Raw genomic sequence first — 23,404 nt, 5'->3', positions numbered from 1 at the left:
CTTTTCTCCATTCACAGAAGCACTGCAGGTTTGTTGTTTATGCTGCTATTTGCGTATATAAAACTAAAGCCTTGAAAAATACAACATTCTAATCTTACTGGTTAATGATCGACTAATGATCTTTGGTTGTCGGTCAGGAAAATAATCTATAAAATGTTGTCATTATACAGTTCTCCACCAGATTTACTATGCCACATGCAAGTTCAGGCTAACTCAAATAGTAAGACCTGACGTGAGATTAGATCGTAGCCACCGCTTGTGTCCATATTAATACATTCAATATTTCTGTTGTACATTCACTTCGTAAATGAGGCCCATTGTGTTTTAAAGTGAAATAGTTATGTTACATGTACTTACTATAGTAATAACATTACGCATAATTGCAAGTAACTAACCCTAAACCAAACCTTAACCTATAGAAAATATGTAGTTACTTATAATTGCTATCATTACTTAAGTGTAATTATACTGTAACACAGACACCTTAAAATAAAGTGTAACACAAAATTGTATTATTCCTTTTTAAGCATGGGTATTGGTTGTAGGGTGCTCTAGAAGTTTGCTAGGTTATTGCTTACTGGCCCAAGTCTAAAGAGCCCATAAGTATGATTAAAGGGGTCATATGATGCAATTTTAATTTTTCCTTCCTCTTTGGAGTGTTTGGAGTGTTACAAGCTGCATAAACTGCATTACTTGGTGCATAAAGAAGATCTGTAAAGTTGCGAAGACTAAAGTCTCAAATCCAAAGAGATATTCTTCATAAAAGTTAAGACTCATCCACGCCCTCCTTAAATGCCTTGTTTACACACGCCCCCACATATCTATGTCACAATGTGGGAAGATTTGCATAACACCACCCAATTGTTCACACAAAGAAAGGAGGCGTAACTTTGGTTCTCATTGTAGTATTGTTGTTCTCAAGCCCACCGGCCGCCACTCACTCAGCCCACACCCGTTCCTCAGTTCCAACTTTGCAAGGACAGTCTGGCACTTCTGACTCACAGCCTGTAAGTACGTTTTTTATATTTAAAGAATTTGCCACTGATGATTCAAACGCAAGTTTTGAGCAGTGTAGAGTAGTGCTTGTTGTTTGTTGTTTGTCGTTTCTCCAATCACAAATGCAGACATTATGTTTAAGCAGCATGTAAAAAGACAGTATAAGTCATTATAATCAGTAATTATGTCCCCACTGGATGCTACAAATGCCTCATTTATAATGGGTTTTGTTGTTTTTGTCTTGTCGCACCCGGGACACAGGGCATCAAAGTATATTAAGGGGCGTAACATTTCCGTCACACACTTGAGGTATTCAACCAATCACAATGCACTGGATAGCTGGCCAATCAGTGTACACCTTGCTTTTCAGAACCATGAGTTCTGAAAAAAGGTTAAACATCGATGTGTTTCAGAAAGGCAAGGCATAGAGGAGCAACAGTAATGTACATTATGTGGAAAATAATGTTTTTTAATCTTAAACCGCATTAACAGATTGCATTACACCAAATACACAAAATAATGTTCTTTTTTAGCAACGTCATTTGACCCCTTTAATAGTAATAGTGCTTCTTGCCCTCAGAAAGCACAACAGTTCAAAGCTGGGGATTGTAGAATGTTAGACAGCAAAGCAGCACATTCCTCTCTGGTCAGAGACACAAGAGGACGGCCATCTGATGGAGCCTGGGGATGTGGACTCGATTACAACACAGGCCTGTCTGTTGTGGCTTCCTGATTATACTTCCTGAATGACACAGAGGACAGAGAAAGGGTCGCTGGGGGCAGAAATGGACTCCAAAACATGAACTTTAATTATGTCAGTTATGATAAAAAAAAGCACATTTATTTTCTAAAATCATCTTTGATTCATTTTTCACTGATCTTATGACAATGCACTCTTCAACTGAATAATGTTTCTGCCTACTATTTGGAACAGTCATTGACATCTTTGGGAGAATGTCTATAATACTCTCACATTCTCTTTCATTTATCTTCTCTTTCCCTCCATTAAGCACTCTTTCCCATTAATATACTGTCTATTTCTCTCTCTTTCTTTCTCATGTTCCATTAACAACAGACTGTTGGGTTTTTGCTATGGCTTTCGTTTGGCTTCAGGAGAAATTGCAGTTTCCCTGAGAGGAAACAAGAGGTCAGGCGCAGTGCAGGGGGGAGAGCAACTTCCAGTCCATGTTACATGATTCTCACAAGAGAGGGACTTCTCTTAAATAAGAAATAGTTTAATAACCTATAGTTGTAGTCCAAACTTTATTAGTTAAAATCATAAACCAATCATTAAAACCTCTTTGGTGAACTGGATCAACCGATTCTTTGAAAAGATTTGGCTCATTACATAATGTTATCAAATGGCTACTTTTATATTACATTTATGATGCCTCTGTGCCATTTTGGAAGCTTAAAGCTAATTTTTTGTTCTAATTGCATGGAAAAGAGTGACCAGTACAATATTAAAGATTTCTTCACATTAAATTAGAGCACTGAGGCAAACAAATTTCATGGAGGCATGATATTTTTTTTTATAAAACTATTAATCCAATCTAATTAGATACCACAAACAATTTAATAATTCATCTCTCAAGAGACCGACTCCACATGACATCTTGCTTCCCGAGGCAGTGCTCAGCCTAAATTCAGTTCAGCGCAGGTCCCACAGACTCGACACAGAACCGTCACTTGTGCTGATTTCCTTATGTAACATTCCCCAAAATAAACAAACAGCAGGTGCAGCTTTTGTGCTGGAGGCCAGACTGAGACTGAATCGTGTGAATCAAGTCAGATGGCCCAGCGTTTCTGGACGGATGCCATAAATCTCTGCTTAGTTCAGTTCAACTTAATGGCTAACTCCAGAGTGAGTGTGAGATCAGCTTATCTGAGAATAGCACTTCTTATTTTACATTTTTAGATTATAATCTGGATTGGGACAAGGCTGGCTGATTCTGGGTGAACCAGTTATTTACAGTACGGTGACGTAGGGACGTCCTGCATAAGCATGCTACAGTCAGACACTCATAAGCATTGATCTGATTCCTAACCATGTTAACTGATAAACAATCAATATTTTAACATTCCCAATTATGATAGCTACACTCATGGTGGCCAATATAATCCACAAAAGAATGACCAATTTTATATTTCCTAGAAATAAATAAAAGGTTTTCAATATAAATACTAGTTTTTCTTTATCATATTATGATCACTGTCCCAATTGCAAAATAATTATCAATTTTTATTTATAGCAACAGCTATTTATATTTCCTAAAAATAATGTTAATTAAATAATGTTTAATTAAATGTTACATTTTCTTATTTTTATATCCTATTATAGTATTTGTTACTATTTTGAATGAGCTTTAATTTTGATATTTCAGTTTTAATCTTAGTTTTAAATTTGTTGTAATTTTGTTACATGCTTTTGTTATATTTAGTACATATATTTCGATCTTTATTTTTATTTCAGTTTTAGTCATTTAAGTATTTTAGCTTATTTCATATCAGCTAGACCTAGTTGTCAAGGCAACATTATTATTATTGTAACATTTTTTATCTTTTATCTTTATATATATACTGTTCACTTTATATGCACAAATGCACACAATGCAGCACACACACACTATCCATTAAGCATAGAGCGGTTATGAGAACTTCAAAGCAGATGACCAGTAAGTAAGTGTGTTTGTCTCAATCCTAAACTCTATGAAAACTTTAAACTAAAGGACAGTAGTCTGGAAATCCAAAAGAACAATAAAGCAATTATCTTTACTGTTATTCACTATATGCATCTGTCCTATTCCCTTTGGTCATTTTGCTAGTGTTGCTGAATGTTTCTGGCACACAGATGATGTGATTCACAGATGTCTAATAGTGGCTGAGCACTAATGCAGTTGATCAGGGTCGCACACAAACATGCACAAACAGCAGCACTGATTGATCCCTCTGGATATTTCTGTTTCCAAAGCAGGAGTCGTGACCTCACACCTGGCTGTTGCCCGAGCCCAGAGGTTATCCTGCAGACACTACCATTAAACATGAACAGACAATATCTGTAATGACTAGACAAGACAAACAGAAAAAAAAGAGGTGAGACAATAAAAGTGAATTTTAAATGTTATTTGTATAAAGAGAACACTATTTGTATGGGCTCTTCACGGATGTTCACTTCCACATGGCCTTTTATGAAGTGTATATATAATGGTCAGATGAAAGGAAGTAATTTCATTTGTGTTCAAGTTTTTCGCAAGATCAATTGTTGAAGAAAAAAAAAAAAACAAGACTTAAAGGGACATTTCACCCTTAAATGAAAATTTGATGTTTATCTGCTTACCCCCAGGGCATCCAAGATGCTAACTGCCCATCCACTTACATTATAAGAGTGATAGACTGCAACAGTTTAAGTTAAAAATCTTGGTTTGTGTTCTGCTGAAGAAACAAAGTCACCTACAACTTGGATGCCCTGGGGGTAAGCAGATAAACATCAAATTTTAACTTTTGGGTGAACTATCCCTTTAAATTATATATAGCACAAATGTTTAATAACTTTCCAACTCAAAATAAAGTCAATATGACCTGTGTATACCAACAGCAACATTTATCAGCTCTGTTTCAAAAACTAGCAAACTGCCTTGCTAGCTGTCTACAGCGGCAGTTGCCTTTCAAGCATTTTTGCATTGCACTACGCTGCTTTTTATTGTCTTTCTGTGTAAACATTCTAGATGGACGTGTTTTGAGAGCTGCACTTGTATTTTGTGTCTTTTGCAGCACCTCAGACGTGACATGGTGTTTTAAAAATGTGGTGCTAAAGTAAAAAGTTGTTTAGCTGTAACTTCCGTGTGAAAACACATTTTGTGTGAATAGTCCCAAACTGATTTGCTGAACACTACGCTGCATCTTTACATGCCACACAAATGTGTTATGCACAAGACACCCAAATCGCTATTGATTTTGACATTAGCATATTGCTAAGCTAACAACCCAATAATGAACATATCTGTATTCACATACACACAAATTGGGTGATAGTCAAAGTTCAATATTTTTTTTCATTAACACTAAACGGTTCTGGATAAAATTTGAGTACATTTGTAACATTTCACCTAATGTTAGGAGTATGAACTTTAGTGTTGTCTTTTTCTGTTATGTCTGCCTGTTCCTGTTTTTCCTTATATGGTTTTGTTCCTGTTCAGTTTAGCGCTTAAGTTAATTTGCTCGTTAGTCATTATTAGTTAACTCCCATCACCTGTTTGCCCCTCGTCAGCTGCCCTATTTAAAGTCTCCTTTCTGTTCAGATTACTGTCAGTTATTGTTTTGTGTTACATGTGTTTCTGCTACCCAAAGTTATTTCTGTCCCTGTATTCATGTTGATTGTAATTAAAGACATTTTGTGGATTATCTTCATCTTCATCAGCTTCCTTGAAAGAACTGTAACACTTAACTTGTATGTCACTGTGGATAAATTTCAAGTTCAGCATGGATTTTTATTTTATTTTTTTCTGTAAAAGATACATGTTATTCTACCTTCAATTCTGGACAAAATGAAGTATCTTTAAAGCTACCTGCTAACTTTTGAAATAGCTTTCACATTGGAAGCACATCTGTTGACTTACAATCTTGTCTAGGTGGGCAAGTCACAGGTTTAAAGGGATAGTTCAACCTTAAATGAAAATTTTATGTTTATCCGCTTACCCCCAGGTACCCCCAGTGGGCCATTGACACTCCTAATTGAGATTGCAGATAGAGTGTAAATGGTCCATTTGAGAGATAGGTGGCGTTAATGCACTTAAGTCTGCGATCCACCATAATGCAAGAAGAAGAAGATGCCTCAGGCGCCTGCTGCTGTGAATTCGCAGTTCGGACATTGCATGAATCAGAGGTTAAAAAAACGATATAAATACTGTTCAGTTTCTTGCACAGACTGATCGTTTTATGTCTTTACACATCAATGTATCATCATGAGCATCAGGATTTCACTTTGAATTTTCTTTTCATTTTACTCTCATACTCTCATAGATTTTGTTACCATTGCCATGCATTATACGGCTGGAGTTAAAAATCATAATTTGTGTTCTACTGAAGAAACAAAGTCACCTGCATCTTGGATGCCCTGGGGGTAATCAGATAAACATCAAATTTTCAATTTTGGGTGAACTATCCCTTTAAGGCCTGTTTACACCAAGACAAATGTATCAGTTTCATGTAATTTCTCAATCAGTGTTTCATCTGCAGAAAGACTTCAATAGAACAGCTAACAAAAAAATAAATCACATAACATCACATTTGCCTCAGGAAAATCAATCAATATTACATTTAGTCATTTTGCAGACACTTTTATCCAAAGCAACTTACAATTGGGGGGCTTACAATATACACATAAAAAAGACTCCAGAAAGAAGCATTTTGCTAAATATATGCACTATATAAGATATTCATTATATTTTTACTCATTCTGTTATTTTTAATTATTTGACTGTTAATTACTAAATAAACGTAATTCATTTACTGATTATAAAATACACTTTATTTTTAGTTTTTCAGCTAAATGAAAACTATAATTTTGTTTTTGGGGTTTCAGTAAAAAAAAAAAGAAATCATTCTGCTGTATCACTGCATATAATATTTTTGTATGTATGACATATCACATAATGCATTTAATACATACTGCTCTTAAATTAGAGCCTCTAAAGATAAGAGTAGTGGGTGGGTTGGGAATGGCTGATACAACAGTACACAGGAAATATTTCACATTTTTCCTGTGAAAGTCTGACTTGATGAGCACCTCCTCACCTTCATGAATGCATCTGCTTGTGCAAGATGGGCACACCTGATACAGGAAATGGGGGAGGGGCTGATGATGCAATGATTGATGAAGCAGATTAGTGGGCCAGGGGGGATATGGAGAAACGAGCGACAGCAATCAGGAGATTAACCTTTCATTCCTGGCATAATCGCTGCAGAAGACACTCCTCGAGTGCCTCGTGACACACTCACTCGTGTGTGTGAACGGATGGAAAACTGTGGCAATGCCACTGAGACTGTGTTTGTGTGTTTGTGGGTGTATATGCGTGCAAATGCGTGTGTGCACAAGGATTGGTGATTGAATAATAAATGCACAGGGACACCTCATGGTGTTTACCAGCCTGGTAGAGACACCTGCCCTCAACCCCCCCCACCCCCCAACACACACACACACACACACACTTTCGGTTACTGCTCACACCTCTCCTAGCACATAACAAATAATTAAAACCAAGCAGTACAACCTGTTTTAAAAAATAATATATATTAATAATAATAATAAGATTGCTTGCTCTGCATGTGTATGAATGAATAGCACATAGTACATACATATACATATATATATATATAAAAAATATACATACATACATACATACATGTATATATATATATATATATATATATATATATATATATATATATATATATATATATATATAAAATTGGATTTTGGACTCGTGAAGTGCATTTATAAGTTCAGGGCGTATGTGTGTTTGGAAGAGACTCATAATTTTCCTATTTAATTGTGAACAAACAAGATATGTTTACATTCATTCTCAAGGTCTTACAAGCATCCTGAAAGCATTTCCTTCCCCATTAATGGTAAATGAATATTGTGATAAATATTGATAACATATGATATAGAAAAAAATACATATATAATATAAAATATAATATTTATCGCCGTATCGCCCAGCCCTTTAACAGAGTGTTTAATGCTGATTAAATATATGCAATGCACAAAGTGACTTAATTTTTCTTTCTTTACAGAGAAAAACAAACATCTACAACAACGTCGAACTGCGGTTAATACCAATCATGTGGTTTTCACTTTAAATATTTGCGCTACCACCCAAACTGCTCCAACAACACTTTGGATGACACACCATGTCCATCTTGCTGTGGGTTAAACTAACACTCACAAGAGCCTGTGACTGCATCCGCTAATAAGCAGCAAATGGAAATTCAACATGCCCTAGTGTGCTTCACATCAATGAAAGAGAAACCATTACATCGCTATGGCAACTCAGCAGTGATTTGGTTCAGCTCAGTGTCTATTCTGAGGGATTATGGGTTCTTCTTCATAATCAAATCAAGTACCTGGAGGAAACGGTGCATCAAAACTGGATATCCAAGTGCTGAAACATTCTTCTGTTAAACAGGATAATGTTACACAGCAAAACAAAGCCAAGGCAAGCTTCATTTGTACTACTGCTCATGGATTTGAACAAACACAAAACACTAAGCTCATCCCACACCGTCTGTACTACAGACATGAATGGTACCTCAAATCATGCAGCCTGTTGAGTGATCAGATACTTTTATGACAACATAGAAATCATAGAAGTTTAGTGTACAGTTATAACATTATACCAGATTAGTTGTCAATATTAACTAAAACTGAAAAAAAGCTGAAATGAAATAAAATATAATTATTAGATGAAAAACTTGAGTGACGACAAGATCAGTTGTGTTGGCAACTACCTGAAATGAAATAAACTGAAGGACTTACTATGCTAAAATTAAAAAGGAAATAAATTTAAAATAAAACTATATATACAAATGACAAAAGCACAACAAAATTACTCAAATTTAAAGTACATTTAAAGTGAAAAGTGAAAACATGAAACTAAATCAAAATATTAATAAAAACTATAGAAGTATGTAATAATATAAAAATTACAATGGTCTACATGTTCTACCGGTGTTCCGTTTTTTAGAGGACTTAAAAGTATGAAAAAGCCTAAAATTGACTTTTCCTTGTCTGATGTAGTAAACATCATGTTATTTAAGCAGGCAAAACAAACAAACAAACGAAAAAACTATTAAAATACTAAAATTTAAAAATAAATACAACACTAAACTAAAATTAAAAAGTGAATTGAACCTAAGTCAAAATAGAAATTATTATTAAAATACTAAATAATATTACATAATACTACAATATCTGTAGCTCAAACTGTAGAGAATGGCGCTAGCAACAACGATCAAAATTAAAGTAGTTAGTACATTTAAATATATAATATTTACTCAACTCTTTGATTGAATGATTAGGGATTTCTGACATGGGACAGCAGCTGAATGGACCTCTGTTCACGTCTGTAAGACATCTGACACTTCACTGTGTGCTGTAGACCACCTCCTGCTGTGCCCCGGAGTGACTTTTTAGGGCTGGGAGAACGAGTGTGAGTCATGTTATTGGAAACAGGGCTATACGTCTTCTTGAGAAACCACAAATGCAGACTTGTTTGTCTTAAGGCACATAAAGCTAAGCAGGTCTGACACAATTATGCTGACCTGACAGAAATTCGGCTGTCCTGCTCTCTCACCGTCTATCAATCACTGAAATGAAAGTATGAGAGCACAGGGTCAGCAGCAACAGCAGCAGCGGGCAGAGGTGATCCATACTCTCTATTGATTTTAGATTATTCCAGTGCTTGCAAACCTCCCACACACGGCCAGCCCTGCAAAGCATGCTGGGAAGAGGCAAAGTTCTCGCAGTGCCACTAAATAAGGTTGGGCATGTGATCTGTTGTGGAACAGAATGACATGCCAGAAAAAAAATTAAAAAAACACACTAATAAAGTGAAATACATTAGGTTAACATAAAAACACAGCATGATATGAATATTAGATTTTCTAAGTCACAAGACTTACAGTTGCAGCCTATTTTAACAATAAAGCGGGTGAAAAAAAAAATCTTATTCAAAAGTTATTCAAAAAAAATCTTATTATTCAAAAGAGTTCAAAAATTAGATTGTGGGTGTCAGTAATAAATGTTAAATTGCTACAAAAGATGTACCCTGTTGTTTTGAATGCTCTGTCTATCAAAGGATACTGAATTTCACCAAAGAAGAAGAAGAAGAAAAAAAAAAAAAAAAAAAATATATATATATATATATATATATATTAGTCTATATTAGTATATATTATATTATATATATATATATATATTAGTGGTGGGCATAGATTAATTTTTTTAATCTAGATTAAACTCACTGTAATCTTGGAATTAATCTAGATTAAAATGGCTCATTTGAATTCTGCCGAAGGCATTCAAATTATGTTCAATAAAATGTACTTATTAGTACTGATAGAGCTGTGCTGCACTCAAACATAGTAGTTTGACGACGACTCTTCCCCTGCGCTACATTGCTTGGCCCGGCATCTTCTGCATTAGCTAAGGGATGCTTTGCGTTTAGGTGGTACTTGAGACTGGAAGAACTCCTACAGTAAACTAATTCCGCATTGCACAAGTTGCAAACAACCTTACGCCTGTTTCACACATACTCCGTCTGCAGTGCGTATGCGTAGCATTTTTTTTTTTACGCACCCATGTTAACGGATTCCAGCGTTCACGCGGTTGTGGTCCGTCAGTGCGTTCCAGGAGCGGTGCGTCTGCAGCAGTGTACCGAGTCTATTTTTGCTGTGCTGCATGCGCTGAATTAAAATGACAGCTCATTGTTCGCGGTAAAAATTAACATGGATTGACACGGAAATGCAGTAATTTCATAATAAATGTATAGCCTACTAATTAAAGCCTAGTGTGTTTCACACGCAACACATGGGTTTTGGCTAGGTTTAAAACAAGAAAAAGAGCACCTTTAGATAAACGAGGCAACATGATATAGACCTACGCACTTTTATGGAAGCAGAAAAACAAAGTTCATTAAGAACCGTGCGATTGCTTGTAATAAAGATTTAAATGCAAAAAGCACTTAAAGACTCCAGAAAGGAGAGTCGACTGTTTCTGTCAGTGGTGCTTTAATTTTAAATATTTGCGATATCCCAACAAGAAAAGTAGGCTAATTGTTATTTTTAAATGTTTTGCCGCTTGCTTGAGCAGCTTATTATACAAACCTAGAAGTCAAATGCATGAATAATATGTTGTTTATATTAATTAAGTTTAAACTAATGTCTATGATTATGAAACATTGTTACTGTTCTGTGATAAGAGTCACAAGATTTTTTTTTTTTTTTTTTTTTTTTTATTTTTTGGTTTGAAATATAGAATAATGAAAAAATGTTGTGTTTGTGGACTAAACAGCCGCGGATCAGTAGCGGGACTGCAAACGCGTCCTGTGTGAAAGCACAATGAGTCCGTGCTGCTTCTGCACCACACACACAGGGACTGCATACACACTGCAGACGGAGTATGTGTGAAACAGGCATGAGTCTTATCGAGGTGTTTTTTGGGAAGCTTGGTAATTTCACAGTAGGCATACACACAGGTTCGAAGACTCGTTGTCGCCCCCTACAGTGCAATTCGTCTAGGTATACATCCGCGCTAAACTATCACGGTGAAAGTCATCATAGTTTGCGTAGTATAGACCCAGCTCCACACCTAACTTTGAGAATAGATTAACAGCGATATTTTTTTTTTATCGCCCGATAAGAGTCTCACATTAACGCAGCACGTTAACGCCGATAACGGCCCACCACTAATATATATATATATATATTAAGAAACACAGCCATTTCAACTGCTATAATAATTAATATAATATAATATAATATAATATTATATAATATAATATATAAAGTAATTTTTTTCATTTGTATTAAATCGACATATTAGAATGATTTCTGAAGGATCTTGTGACACTGAAGACTGGTGTAATAATGCTGTAAATTCAGCTTTGCCATAACAGGAATAAATAACATTTTAAATGACATTAATTCAAATAGAAAACATCTATTTTAAATTATAATAATATTTCATAATATTACAGTTTTAAAGGCAGCCTTCGTGAGACTTATTTTAAATTATCTAAGCAAATCTTACAGACCCCCCCCCCAAACGCTCGTGTACCTAATATATTAGACACGTTCTATTGTCAAAAACCATTTCTAGGGTTCAGAAAATTATCAACTACATAAAACGTAAATGTAATAATGTAGTTTATTGCTTATTTGCTCCCACAACCAATTCTATTTTAGAGCATTGTATAAATATCTATCCTGCACAACATACTTACATAAAAATGCTGTGCACAATATTTTGATTAACTGTACAAAAACTGCCAACCCTACTCTACCTTATTAACTAAAAATAGCTCTGGCTACTGGCCAGCGGCACTCTCTTAGTTAACGGAAAACTGCTTCAGTCACAGACCCCCCCACCACCCCAATTCCACCTACTTTATAACATCGATGTTAAATCTTTATTTAAGGTTTTAAAATCTTTTAGGTTTTTTAGATTACTGGAAGGCTTTCATGGTAACAGCGACATTAAAACATACCCAGGAAATACAATCGATTCAAGCTCTTTTGTTACACTTGTCCCATAAGTGTTTGTTACAGTGTGGATGCATGTTCACTACATGATCAGAACAGGAAATGACCTTCAGACCAGATACCAAGCAGAAGAAAGACCAAAATATACCCACGGACACTAAACACTATAATATGAGTGAAATAAAAATTGACCCCATTTACTATTGAAACCAGGCACAAAACTTGCTCCACCTCTGAAACAACTTTTTTAAATTATAATTATAATATTATTATTATTATTTTGTTTTTGTTTTTTTCTCGTGCTTAGCTTGGAAATATATTTCATTACAAAAACAAAATGGGTTGAAAAAGCTTTTCATGTTGAAAATAGGACTATAAATAATAAAAATATATTATTCTACATATTACATAAAGAGAGCTTTAAAACAATGTTTCAAATGATGCTTCAGTAAACAAAAAATTTTAAATAAAAATAAGAATCTGTTATATTGGGATATTAGTGTAATATATAGACACTTGCGAACTAAAGTCACATTTACCTTGTGACATAACCATAGCAACAGAACACTGCTGTTTTTCAATAGAGTCTATAACAGAAAACACATAAGTACTGTCATTATTTCTCACTTTATTAAATAAAGAGGAATTAAAACGATGCTTCAGTAAACAAAAAAACAAAACAAAAAAATAGAAGAATCTGTTATATTAGTATATTCATTATATTAGTATTATGGCGTAATATAGATGCTTGCAAATACAGTCATGTTGACCTAAGGATGTAACCATAACAAGTGCACACTGCTGTCTTTCTATAGGTTGAGTATCACATAACACATAAGTATTGTCATTATTACTTTATTATTATACCATGGTCTGTCTGAATGCTGGATTCTGATTGGCTGGCAGGTATGCATTAAAACCATTTAATGCAGAGTTAATTCCAAGTCAGTTTAATCACCATTCTATATTAATATGCTGCTTTCATTGACTCACACACAGAGAGAGAGAGAGAGAGAGAGAGAGAGAGAGACACTGCGCTGGCCATACACAGAACCATTCAGAGGTACAGAAACTTGTTGTCAATGCTGCCTGGAGTTTTATTTTATTAATGAAACAGCTTAGATACTGGATCTCTATATGTGACCCTGGACCACAAAACCAGTCATAAGTAGCACGGGTATATTTGTAGAAATAGCCAACAATACATTATATGGGTCAAAATTATTGATTTTTCTTTTATGCCTAAAATCTTTAGGATATTAAGTAAAGATCATGTTCCATGAAGATACTTTGTAAATTTCCTACCATAAATATATCACAACTTCAATTCTAATCAATAATATGCATAGCTAAGAATTCATTTGGACAATTTTAAAGGTGATTTTCTCAATATTTAGATTTTTTTGCACCCTCAGATTCCAGATTTTCAAATAACTGTATCTCAACCAAATACTGTCCTATCCTAACAAACCATACATCAATGGAAAGCTTATTTATTCAGCTTTCAGATGATGTATAAATCTTAATTTGTGCTCAAAAAGAGTATTTACGTAGCTTCGCAAAACTGAAGTTGAGCCACTGATGTCATAAGGACTGTTTTACCGATGTCCTTTCTACGGTTCTGGACTTGGGAACATCACAGTTGCGTTGCTGTCTATGAAGGATAAGAGAGCTCTCAGATTCCATCAAAAATATCTTAATTTGTGTTCTGAAGATGAATTAGATCTTACAGGTTTGGAACGACATTAATGACATAATTTTTGGGTAAACTATCCCATTTATTAAAAAGTCATAATTCATTCATTGAAATAAATGTGCTCAGTAACAGGCAAAACATAACATTAACCCAACTTTAACTTGTCAGTGCTGGCTAATTTCCATGGTATAAGTGGGATAATTTAAATATTTTAAATGCACTCCACTTTGTCTATTTTTTTTTTAAGTCTATTTAAATTGTAAGTCTATTACTTACAGCTGACAGTTGCAAATGATCTTTAAAATGTATAGGTTATGAGTTGAACTCGCGCAATATAAGCACACTAAAAAGAAAAGAATGTGTGTTACAGTTGGAAAAACTGTATTCAGAAACTCTGAAAACCACATATATACAAGAATTTAAGTCTAGTGTACGTTTGATAAGCATCGCAATTATGTGTACTTACCGAAGATTACACAACCCTCTTGATGTCCTCAAAAAACAGTCTGTTTAATCTTAAAGAGTGTCCACAGGAGTCACTTAGTCAAACATTTACTCAAGGAAGTCATTATGGTGTTGATAAACTGAGTTTATAGAATAACTACATGAGTGCGGGGGCATGAGGGACTGGGTGGGGGTGAAGAAGCATGACAGTTTTCAGAGCGGAGTACATCAACGACTGTTAAAACAGAATGGAACAAACAGCATCCGCCCAAAAGCTAAATACACAAGTCTGTTGCTCTTGGATACAAACAGAGCCATCAGCAAACAGCGCTTTCACGAGAATCCAAATACACCAGGAATACTGTAATATATCCATAACATACTGAAACATATCTGTAATGTACTGTATGATAGCGTAAGCATATAAAACCACATGCTTTACAGACAAACATCCAAGGCGCAGAGCCACAGAAGAGTTTGGAATCAAGTCCTCAAATATAAGAGATGTGGAGAATCCACCACAAAGACATCAGGACTAGCTCTTAGTGCTTTCAGCTGCTAATGTGTTTTGGGTGACTGCTTACTGACACAACTAATATCTATGACTTTTGGCTCAGGTTCCTCCTTCAGTACAAAGGGCTGTTAACACCAATGACGATAACTACACCTATAAAATTTTATGAGAATATAGTGACATCTACATCACAACTATAATGATAACTGTGCAGAGTAATGATATTGTTGGAATGAGCGATAAAAACAATCAGATTTGCACACTATCCATTTAAAACAAATGACATCATGACTGTAGCACGAGCTTGAAGTAAACAAAACATTATCGTCCATTGGTGTGGACATTAATATAATTATAGTTATACTTGTTATCATTTTTGATGCAAATGGGCCATGGGAGTTTCTGTTTGTTTTATGGTCTGCTGAAAAAAAAAAAAAAAAAAAAAGGAGAACCTACTGTGAAACTGCTTCAACAAAAGTTAAAAAGTGTGAAATGCATGAAATTACGGTAAACATTTTACTGTATTACTGCATCCATATTCTGCTACTGCAGAACTTTCAAAAAATATCTCAATGAAAACGATGAATGAATAATAGAGCAGCTTACTGATCCTGAAGATTAATCTTAAGATGATGCTGTCTGTGTTTTAGAGCATTTTAGCGTGTTTCTAGATGGCCCATGTTCATAAATCCAGCTTAACCACAACTTTGGTTTATTGCTGGTCCAAAATGTTCTACAGACGGTCCTAAGTTGGCTTTTATGACTTCACGCCAAAGGAAATGGTTTTGGTTTTTGCATCAATTTACATTTCCTGAGCCTCACACTTACTCAACAGCAGTTTTAGTGAAGCACATTAACAGTTTGACATTATATTGATTTATTCTCCAGTTTATGAGTTAGATTTTATGAGACTGGCTATTTAAAGAGTTTGTTTAGTCCTGGATTTAATGAGGAGCTGCACACTGTGCCTCAAAGCGGTGAGCATCCACTGCAACACAAAGTCACACAGAGGAAGCCTGAAAATTCAGCAGACCATCACGACTGGACAAAATACCCCAAAAATCTTTTCCACTAGACTGAACATCGAGGCTCTTGATGCTTATCACATTTACCCACCAGATTATTAATAGAAAATAAAAACTTTGTTTCCATAGCAACAGTTATAGTCCATATGGAAAGTGTCTCCTCTTGTTGCCAAGACAACCAACCCACAGTGAACTCGCAGTTGAACGATGTAGAGCTGTTGATCTATCTCCAAACAAGCCTGGACAACATACAAAGCTGACCTTAAGAACAGCGTTTGGCTAATATTGATATCTTGAGACTTGAGAAAGAAAATCTTGTTGGGATTAAGACTTTTCCATTTGTTCTGGGATTCTGCGACTTGTCTTTCTTTCTGTGTTCTCATTAAACCAACAGCATAGAATCTAGACCAAGTTAAATAAATGAAAGCATAATTTCCCCTTCTCTGTGTTACTCTCACTGCAGACATGAGCTCACAGAAGATTCCGTTAACATTGCTGTATGCACTGAATCCAGGCTTGGGATACGGGCCCAGAATATTCCCACTCCTGTCACCGTATGAGAAGAGGTTAAGGGGCAACTTGCACGCCCGAAAACTAAGCACACACTAAAAATCAGTCTTTACAATGCCCCACAGTCTATGAACCGGCTTTGAGTAAAGCATGTGGAAGTGTTTAATGAATGACTAGGGTTTGGAATTAAGCACTGGTTCCTGTTCAGAACTGGTTCCGAAAAAAACAACAACAAAAAAAATACTCTGACAGTGTTTTTTGAGAAGTGTTGAACCCCTACTGAATCTACAGTGCCAGAATTAAAATGGCATGCAGTTTGAATTAATAAAATGAAACGCAAACAAAAAACAGACAATGAGACATCGCAATGTGTAGTCTGAACAAAGCTCTCATGTGAGCCAGTCCTTTTTAAAGTATCAAAAAGTTAAAAGAACTCGGGATTAGTCTCATTCACTGGTTCTTTGCTCACTAAACCATGATTCATTTCATTAAATCCAACACAAAATGGACAAACAAATTGTATGTGTACTTAATGTCGTGCACTTCGAAAGATTATAATTATTGACTGTAGTTCATGTGTCAATGAGTAGTTAATAATATTGCTTTTATTTAGAAGTTAGGACCAAATGTGCAGGATGAAGTTTTGCTAAACGAATCATTTAAAAAAAATAGCTAAAGATACAAAACAATAAGTGGGATCTGAACCAGAAGAATGGATAACTAAGAAAACTTCTCTGTATTAATAAGCACTTTATGTAAAATGGCCTGGACAGTTTCATATCAGAATGACAGCATCATATGAGCAGTTGTGGGAATTTTCTTACTACATCTCAAATTTTTAATTTTTTTGCTTTTGCTACTTATACGTTAAGACCTCTATTCGCTCTTAAGTAATGTTAGGCTTCTTGCACCAAAAATATACTCTATGATTGCATAATTTCCTAATGTATTTGCTACTTATACGTTAAGACCTCTATTCGTAAATGAGCTCTGTTATGATTGGATAATTTCCTAATGTAATCTGATTCGCACAGTGGGCTGAGTACTAAATACTGAATGTTCCCTATTAAAAGTCCAATGAAAACTTGATTTCTGTTATGTTATGATCGTGTACTTGGAACAAAAAAGAAGTGCCATGTCCGCATAGGTCAACACAAAAAAAGGCCTCATAATTCAATTCAGACAAGTTGATTAATGTCAGGAAGAAACAACCACCATCAGCTCAAATTTAAACATCAGCGGTAGCTTTGTAGATGCTGAGCTGGAAGTAAAATGTTCTTATACTTACGTTCCCAAAACCTCTTTAAAGTCATAGATGTCCTTGATGTTTGATGTTTTCTTTTTCCAAGAGTGTCCATCCTCTCCCAATGGCATTTTGCTACGGTCAGTGTTGGATAAACTGAGAGAAGAAGAGGAAACCATTCAATTAATATGCTATGCAACACAATCCTAAAGATTTTTCAGGCCAAATCTTACATTTTGTGACATGAAATTTCCCAGAAACTAACTCGGCTTCAGCTGAATTTTTAAAAACTTTGACCTGTAGGGCAATTCGCTTGGATTTTGACCTCACCATGAGGAAATATTCAGGTTTACATGACTGCAGTATCATTTAGCCTACAAGTGTCACCTTAAGACACATGATGTGTCTTTTAAGCATTAAGAACTTTCACTATGAGTAAACTGATCAGTATTAAGACACCATCATGTCAAAGCAAGTGCTCCCCATCTGTCTGTTTTTTCTTGAGTATTTCAAAACAAGTGTTGACAACTACACATAACCCATAACCTATAACCCAGGCCTGTTTTATTTAGCTTAGTCTTCAGTGAGACATGAGAGTGTAAACTGAGCTCTGTCAGCCACAGCTACTTATAGAATCTTCCAACACTTGTGTTTCCACATGGTTTTATCTTTTATAGGTTGTTTGTTTGTAATGTACATACAAAGAAAAGGTTTCATTCTTGGTGGAAACAAATGATTTTATGTCTTAATTGAAGACACTAAGAAAAACTAATTCACCTGCTACTTACCTGTTCTATACCTGATCAACGCTTCCACCTGGACAAAAATGGCTAAAGGGCACTGTTAGGGGCCATTCACACAGAAAACTTTTTTGTGCTAAAAACGCAAGACACAGAGTCGTTGAATGAAAAAAAAAGTGCAAAGTTTAGAGACCTTTTTTTTTTAAATGTCTCTTTTTTTTAAAGTTGTTTTTACAGAGAGAGAGAAAAAAACATTCTGTGTGATTGTGTGACACCCAGCAAAATGTTCAGCTGTAATAATATATGCAATACTGAATGGCTAATATTGACCAATCAGCATTAAATATCAGTCCATTTTGTAAACTGTATTAAAAACTAAACACAGACATTTAAATCTTCAGTCAATCTCATAATCAGGGTTACTTGCATGTAATTATGCATAATCAATTGTTATTATATTAGTGCATGTAAAATGGGAAACCTTCAAATAAAGTGTTACCGAAACATCACATGGCTTTCAAAACAAAACCTAAATTGTGTGACTTTGTAAATCTTGAAATAGTGTTTTGCCATTTGATTTCCAACAGCACGATTCACGAGTCACCAAACAGCTCGGGAGCTGTGAATGTTACTTTCACTCCACACAGCTGTGGGGATATCCTAAGATCAATACCGAAATAACATTCACGCAGTTCTGCAATCTTCAGCAATCGCTTTCAGGAGAGACTCACGACTTGTTGGGTGGGGGTTTGTTCTGTCTGTTTTGTCTATATTCTTCGTGCTAAAATTTGTCAACTCATGCCAAACCATTTCACGTAATGTCAATCACAATGGTCTTCTGTGCTATTTTTGGCTTAGTCTATTCTAACTTAAACACAGTTGGTAGTCTACAGTATTCTTTCTTTGTGATGACAATGTTTCCATAGGAACCCGGTGATCCACAGTGCGTCTGGATCCAAATGGCAAGCTAATAGAGCAGCTGCGGTGGGATCTCGCTTGGTTTAGGCGAACAGTTTGGGTAAACACTCTAAACTGTTTAAATATGTGCATTTAGGGAGGGCTGTCTCTCCGGTAAACCTCTGCTAATTGTTTCTTAATCGGAGGCAGTACATTTCCTCTTTCCTAAAACAGAAGTTGTGCAATATTGGGTAATGTCACGACCATGTTACACTGATAAGACATCTGAGCATTTAAAGGTTGCTAGCACCAAAAATTGAAGTCATAGTTGAACTTGGCATACATTAAAGAAAGTTTGCAAATTCGTAAGTTAAACTCTAACGACAGCAACTGTGGCATGCTGTAATTTGACAGAAAATAGATCAGACCTTTAGTTTATACAAAGCTCATTTGTATCTCGTCCTATTATTTTATGCAAATATATACATTAAATTGGGATGCACGATAAATATTGGCAACAGTAACCGTTGTTCACTGACAAGCTGCATAAAACGTGCAAAATATGATTGTGGTTTTGCGCAGCTTGTCAGTGAACAACGGCCCTGTGTAGTAAATGCTGCTCCCCGTGAAAGCACGCACGTGTTAAGATTTACCGCTGATTACAGAACCGGCTTTACTGACGAGATGCACATTAAATATTGTGCGACATTTATCGTGCATCCCTAACATTAAAGATGCTATTCATACATACAATGAACACACTTCTTCTATGATGCACGGTTTTCATTTCTGAATACAAATTTTGATAAAGTCAAATATGTCAGAGTGATCCTATCCTTGATGTTATAATGAAGAAAAAGCCTCATTAAAATAATGAAATTATTGCAAAATGTGGTGCGACCAACAAAGCAATGTGACGCAAACAGTGTGCAAAAACACGCAGGAAATAAAAGTGTGAAATTATATTAAAGAGAGGACCCATTATGACTTCATGATTAATAAGTCTCTTAAAAGATTAGATAATTTGACCTTTTTATGAAATTACAAGTTTAGGTTGTAAACTGTCATATGGTACAAACCAACTCAATAAAATTTACAACAATAATAATGATTAAGATGTGTGGAGAAAAAATGTTTATTTGACGGTTACACCAAAAAAAAAATTATAATAATAATAATTGGTTTAAATGATTTTTTTTCAAAAGCCTCAAATTCTTTTGACTTCCATTGTAGGCTGTATTTTAGTTAGCTGTGTTAATACAGATTCACTAGGATGTAAAGCCACACAGACTAAACACTTTTTTTAATGTGTAACATCAGACTTCTCACTAGACCGCAGGATGTAGTGTATTAGGAAATACTTGATGTCAAAGCACAACTAAACTGACTCCACAAATATTGATTTCTCAAAGCGCTACGCTGCATTACCGTAATAACTGAAATCTGAACTGGTTCATAATTGCTACGATCACACTTCTGGTTTAACATTATAGAAACGTAATACTGGAAATCTCTCTTAAAAATGGTATACTTCCTTAAAACTTCTGCATTCCAGACAGATGACAACCCCACACAGCTGAAGACAAGAGTGCAGGAATTAAATGTGATGCCCAGGCTGACATCTAACATGGACACATGCAAAGAAGATGGGAGACATTAAATTCTCTCTATTGACAAACCCATTTTCCCATTGAGAATCACCACCAGAGCATCCAGACACATCCCTGAGTTAGACTAAACACACACCAAAGACTTAAAGGCATCCCAAATCTCAGGCAAGAAGTTTTAAGAGTCGTATACATAAGCACCATTTATCATAACAAAGGTATTTGCATCACTGTGCATGCAGGTCCAGTGGTAGAAAGGGTTTCAATTCATCTCTTGTTAGTGTGGAACCAAGTAGAGGTCAAGAAATAGATTATAGAAAAGCTATGAACTAACCCACATAGAAAGGAGAATCAAAAGGCAAGCTTGAAGGATTGAAAACAGACACATCCATACACAACGCTACCATCTAGATCATCATGCAGCATTCAAAATGTTGAATTCGTCAGACAGACGATGGAGATACTCACTGGTTTCCCATGGCTGCTCAGAAGAGGACAGAAGAGATACAGAGTGACACCTAAACCTTCAGAAGGTCGGAACAGCGTCACACCACACTCAGAACAATTCATTATTCGTGCTAATAGAGTCTGTCATGGGCGTTTATGACCACAAGCTGCACTTCCCCTTTTAAGGTGAGCTATCTAACCACAACATAATTCAAACTCAGGAAGTATAGAGCTTACATACAACTTAAGCGAGACTTCTCTAACCCTAAAAAGGCCTCCGCTTCAGTATGTGCAAAAACAAGCTATATAATGACTTGCTTTATCTGTTTATAAGGTTCCAAAAACAACATTGGTCAATGATCATTAGAACTATGACATCAACATATACCCCCATATTGGGGAAGCTCATAACAACTCAAATGTTGGTCACACATAGCATCTCAATATGGTGCAAATGCCGTATGGACTAATTTTATGGTGCTTTATTGATCTTTTTTGTTATTTGCGAAGCTTAATAGACTTAGCAGCTATGATCTGTTGCAAAACAGGGCTTGGTCGACAACACCTATTAATCAATTTTAATCAATCTTCATTTTGATTATACAATATTTAATGTTTTCCTTTGATGCAGTTTCAAAACTTCACCGCTGTTCAATGTCCATAACTTGTTAGACAACAAGAAAATATTTGCTGTATATATATGTACAATATTTTAATTCTATTTTTACTGTTAGTGATGTCTTATTTAATGTATGATTGAACAATTTTGTCATGAAAACCAGTTCCCTAAAAACTGGTTCAGTTCCTGTACAGTCTAAAGCTTTACAAACTATTACCCCTATGAAAAATGTACATGTAAGGGCTTGTGAATGGAATCGTGAAGTATGTGTGCCAATACACAGAAAGATTCTCTAGAATACAATAATGCCAAAATTTTCATTATTTCACCCAAATATGAAATCCGACTGAACCTCACGCTGATCCAAAAACCTGAGGAAAATAAAGATGATATTTCAAAGAATATTTGACCATGGTTTGCCCATACAATGAAACTCATTGGGGTCCCATGACTTCCACTGCATGAGCAAGTGAGATTCAGAAAAATACAAAAAAACCATAATACTGTCCCCTTAAACAATGAATAAAATCCCTCAGATACACAAATGCCATATATCCACATGTTATTTGCACACAGGTACAATGTTCAGCTTTCAATTACAGCACATGACTTGCGTTATAACAAAATGCTGTTTATTTTTTTTTTTTTTATGTGCAAATAGCTCCGTCAAAGCACAGCACCCTCGACGTGACTCTAAAGGGAAGTGAATGCCGCGGGAAAGCACAGGGAAGTTCAGCTGTCGCTTTGTTATTGTTTTAGAACACTTAGAATGCAGCGATAACTGTGACTTTATTTCCTTCTACAGCCTAGTACAGAACTGCACAACTGACTGCACAAACAGAGGCTTTGCAAAGAGGAAGACTGCTGCTTGTAACCAGCCCTAACATGAATGCGTCTATCTGCACATCACAGTCACATTCTGACTTTCAGAGCAGCCCACAACGACTGATAAAGACTTGATCTATTCTAGTACACCAACTGGTAATGCCAACACTGGCTGTGGCAAAGAGGAGGAAATATCACAAAAATGCAGAAAAGAAGTGATAATGGACTGAAAGAGAAAGGGCAAACATGTGACTGGTTAAAAGAAACAGATGCTATATTCAGATAAGATAACTCTGATTAAACTAAAACATCAAGCATTTTCAGTCTATTAGAAGCAGACTTTGTACTTTTATGGTCAAATACAGTGAAGTGTGGTTTCAACAACTTCTTGTAAAAAGAAAATAGCTTTATATATATATATATATATATATATATATATATATATATAGGTGCTTCTCAATAAATTAGAATGTCCTGGAAAAGTTCATTTATTTCAGTAATTCAACTCAAATTGTGAAACTTGTGTATTAAATAAATTCAATGCACACAGACTGAAGTAATTAAAGTCTTTGATTATTT

General features: G+C 35.4%; 1 protein-coding gene across 2 annotated transcripts in view; it reads right to left on the bottom strand.

Annotated features, from left to right (window-relative positions):
* The window catches only part of LOC109056970 (calcium/calmodulin-dependent protein kinase type 1-like), a 48,465-nt gene that overhangs the window by 22,900 nt on the left and 2,161 nt on the right, over positions 1–23,404 (bottom strand). Inside the window, exons 2-3 of one of the 2 annotated variants that reach the window (XM_042733674.1) lie at positions 21,403–21,415; positions 17,736–17,846 (exon numbers count right to left, since the gene is read on the bottom strand). In XM_042733674.1, coding sequence (XP_042589608.1) covers positions 17,736–17,846; positions 21,403–21,413 — 122 coding nt within the window. In that variant the 5' untranslated portion in view covers positions 21,414–21,415. The remainder of the gene's footprint in view (positions 1–17,735; positions 17,847–21,402; positions 21,416–23,404) is intronic. The other variant, XM_042733675.1, reaches the window with a different exon arrangement.

The sequence above is a fragment of the Cyprinus carpio genome, chromosome B11 (genome assembly GCF_018340385.1).
Source record: "Cyprinus carpio isolate SPL01 chromosome B11, ASM1834038v1, whole genome shotgun sequence".
In the NCBI taxonomy this organism is placed as follows: domain Eukaryota; kingdom Metazoa; phylum Chordata; class Actinopteri; order Cypriniformes; family Cyprinidae; genus Cyprinus; species Cyprinus carpio.
Note: the sequence above shows the minus strand (reverse complement) of the source record. Positions and strands in the feature narration are given on the sequence as shown.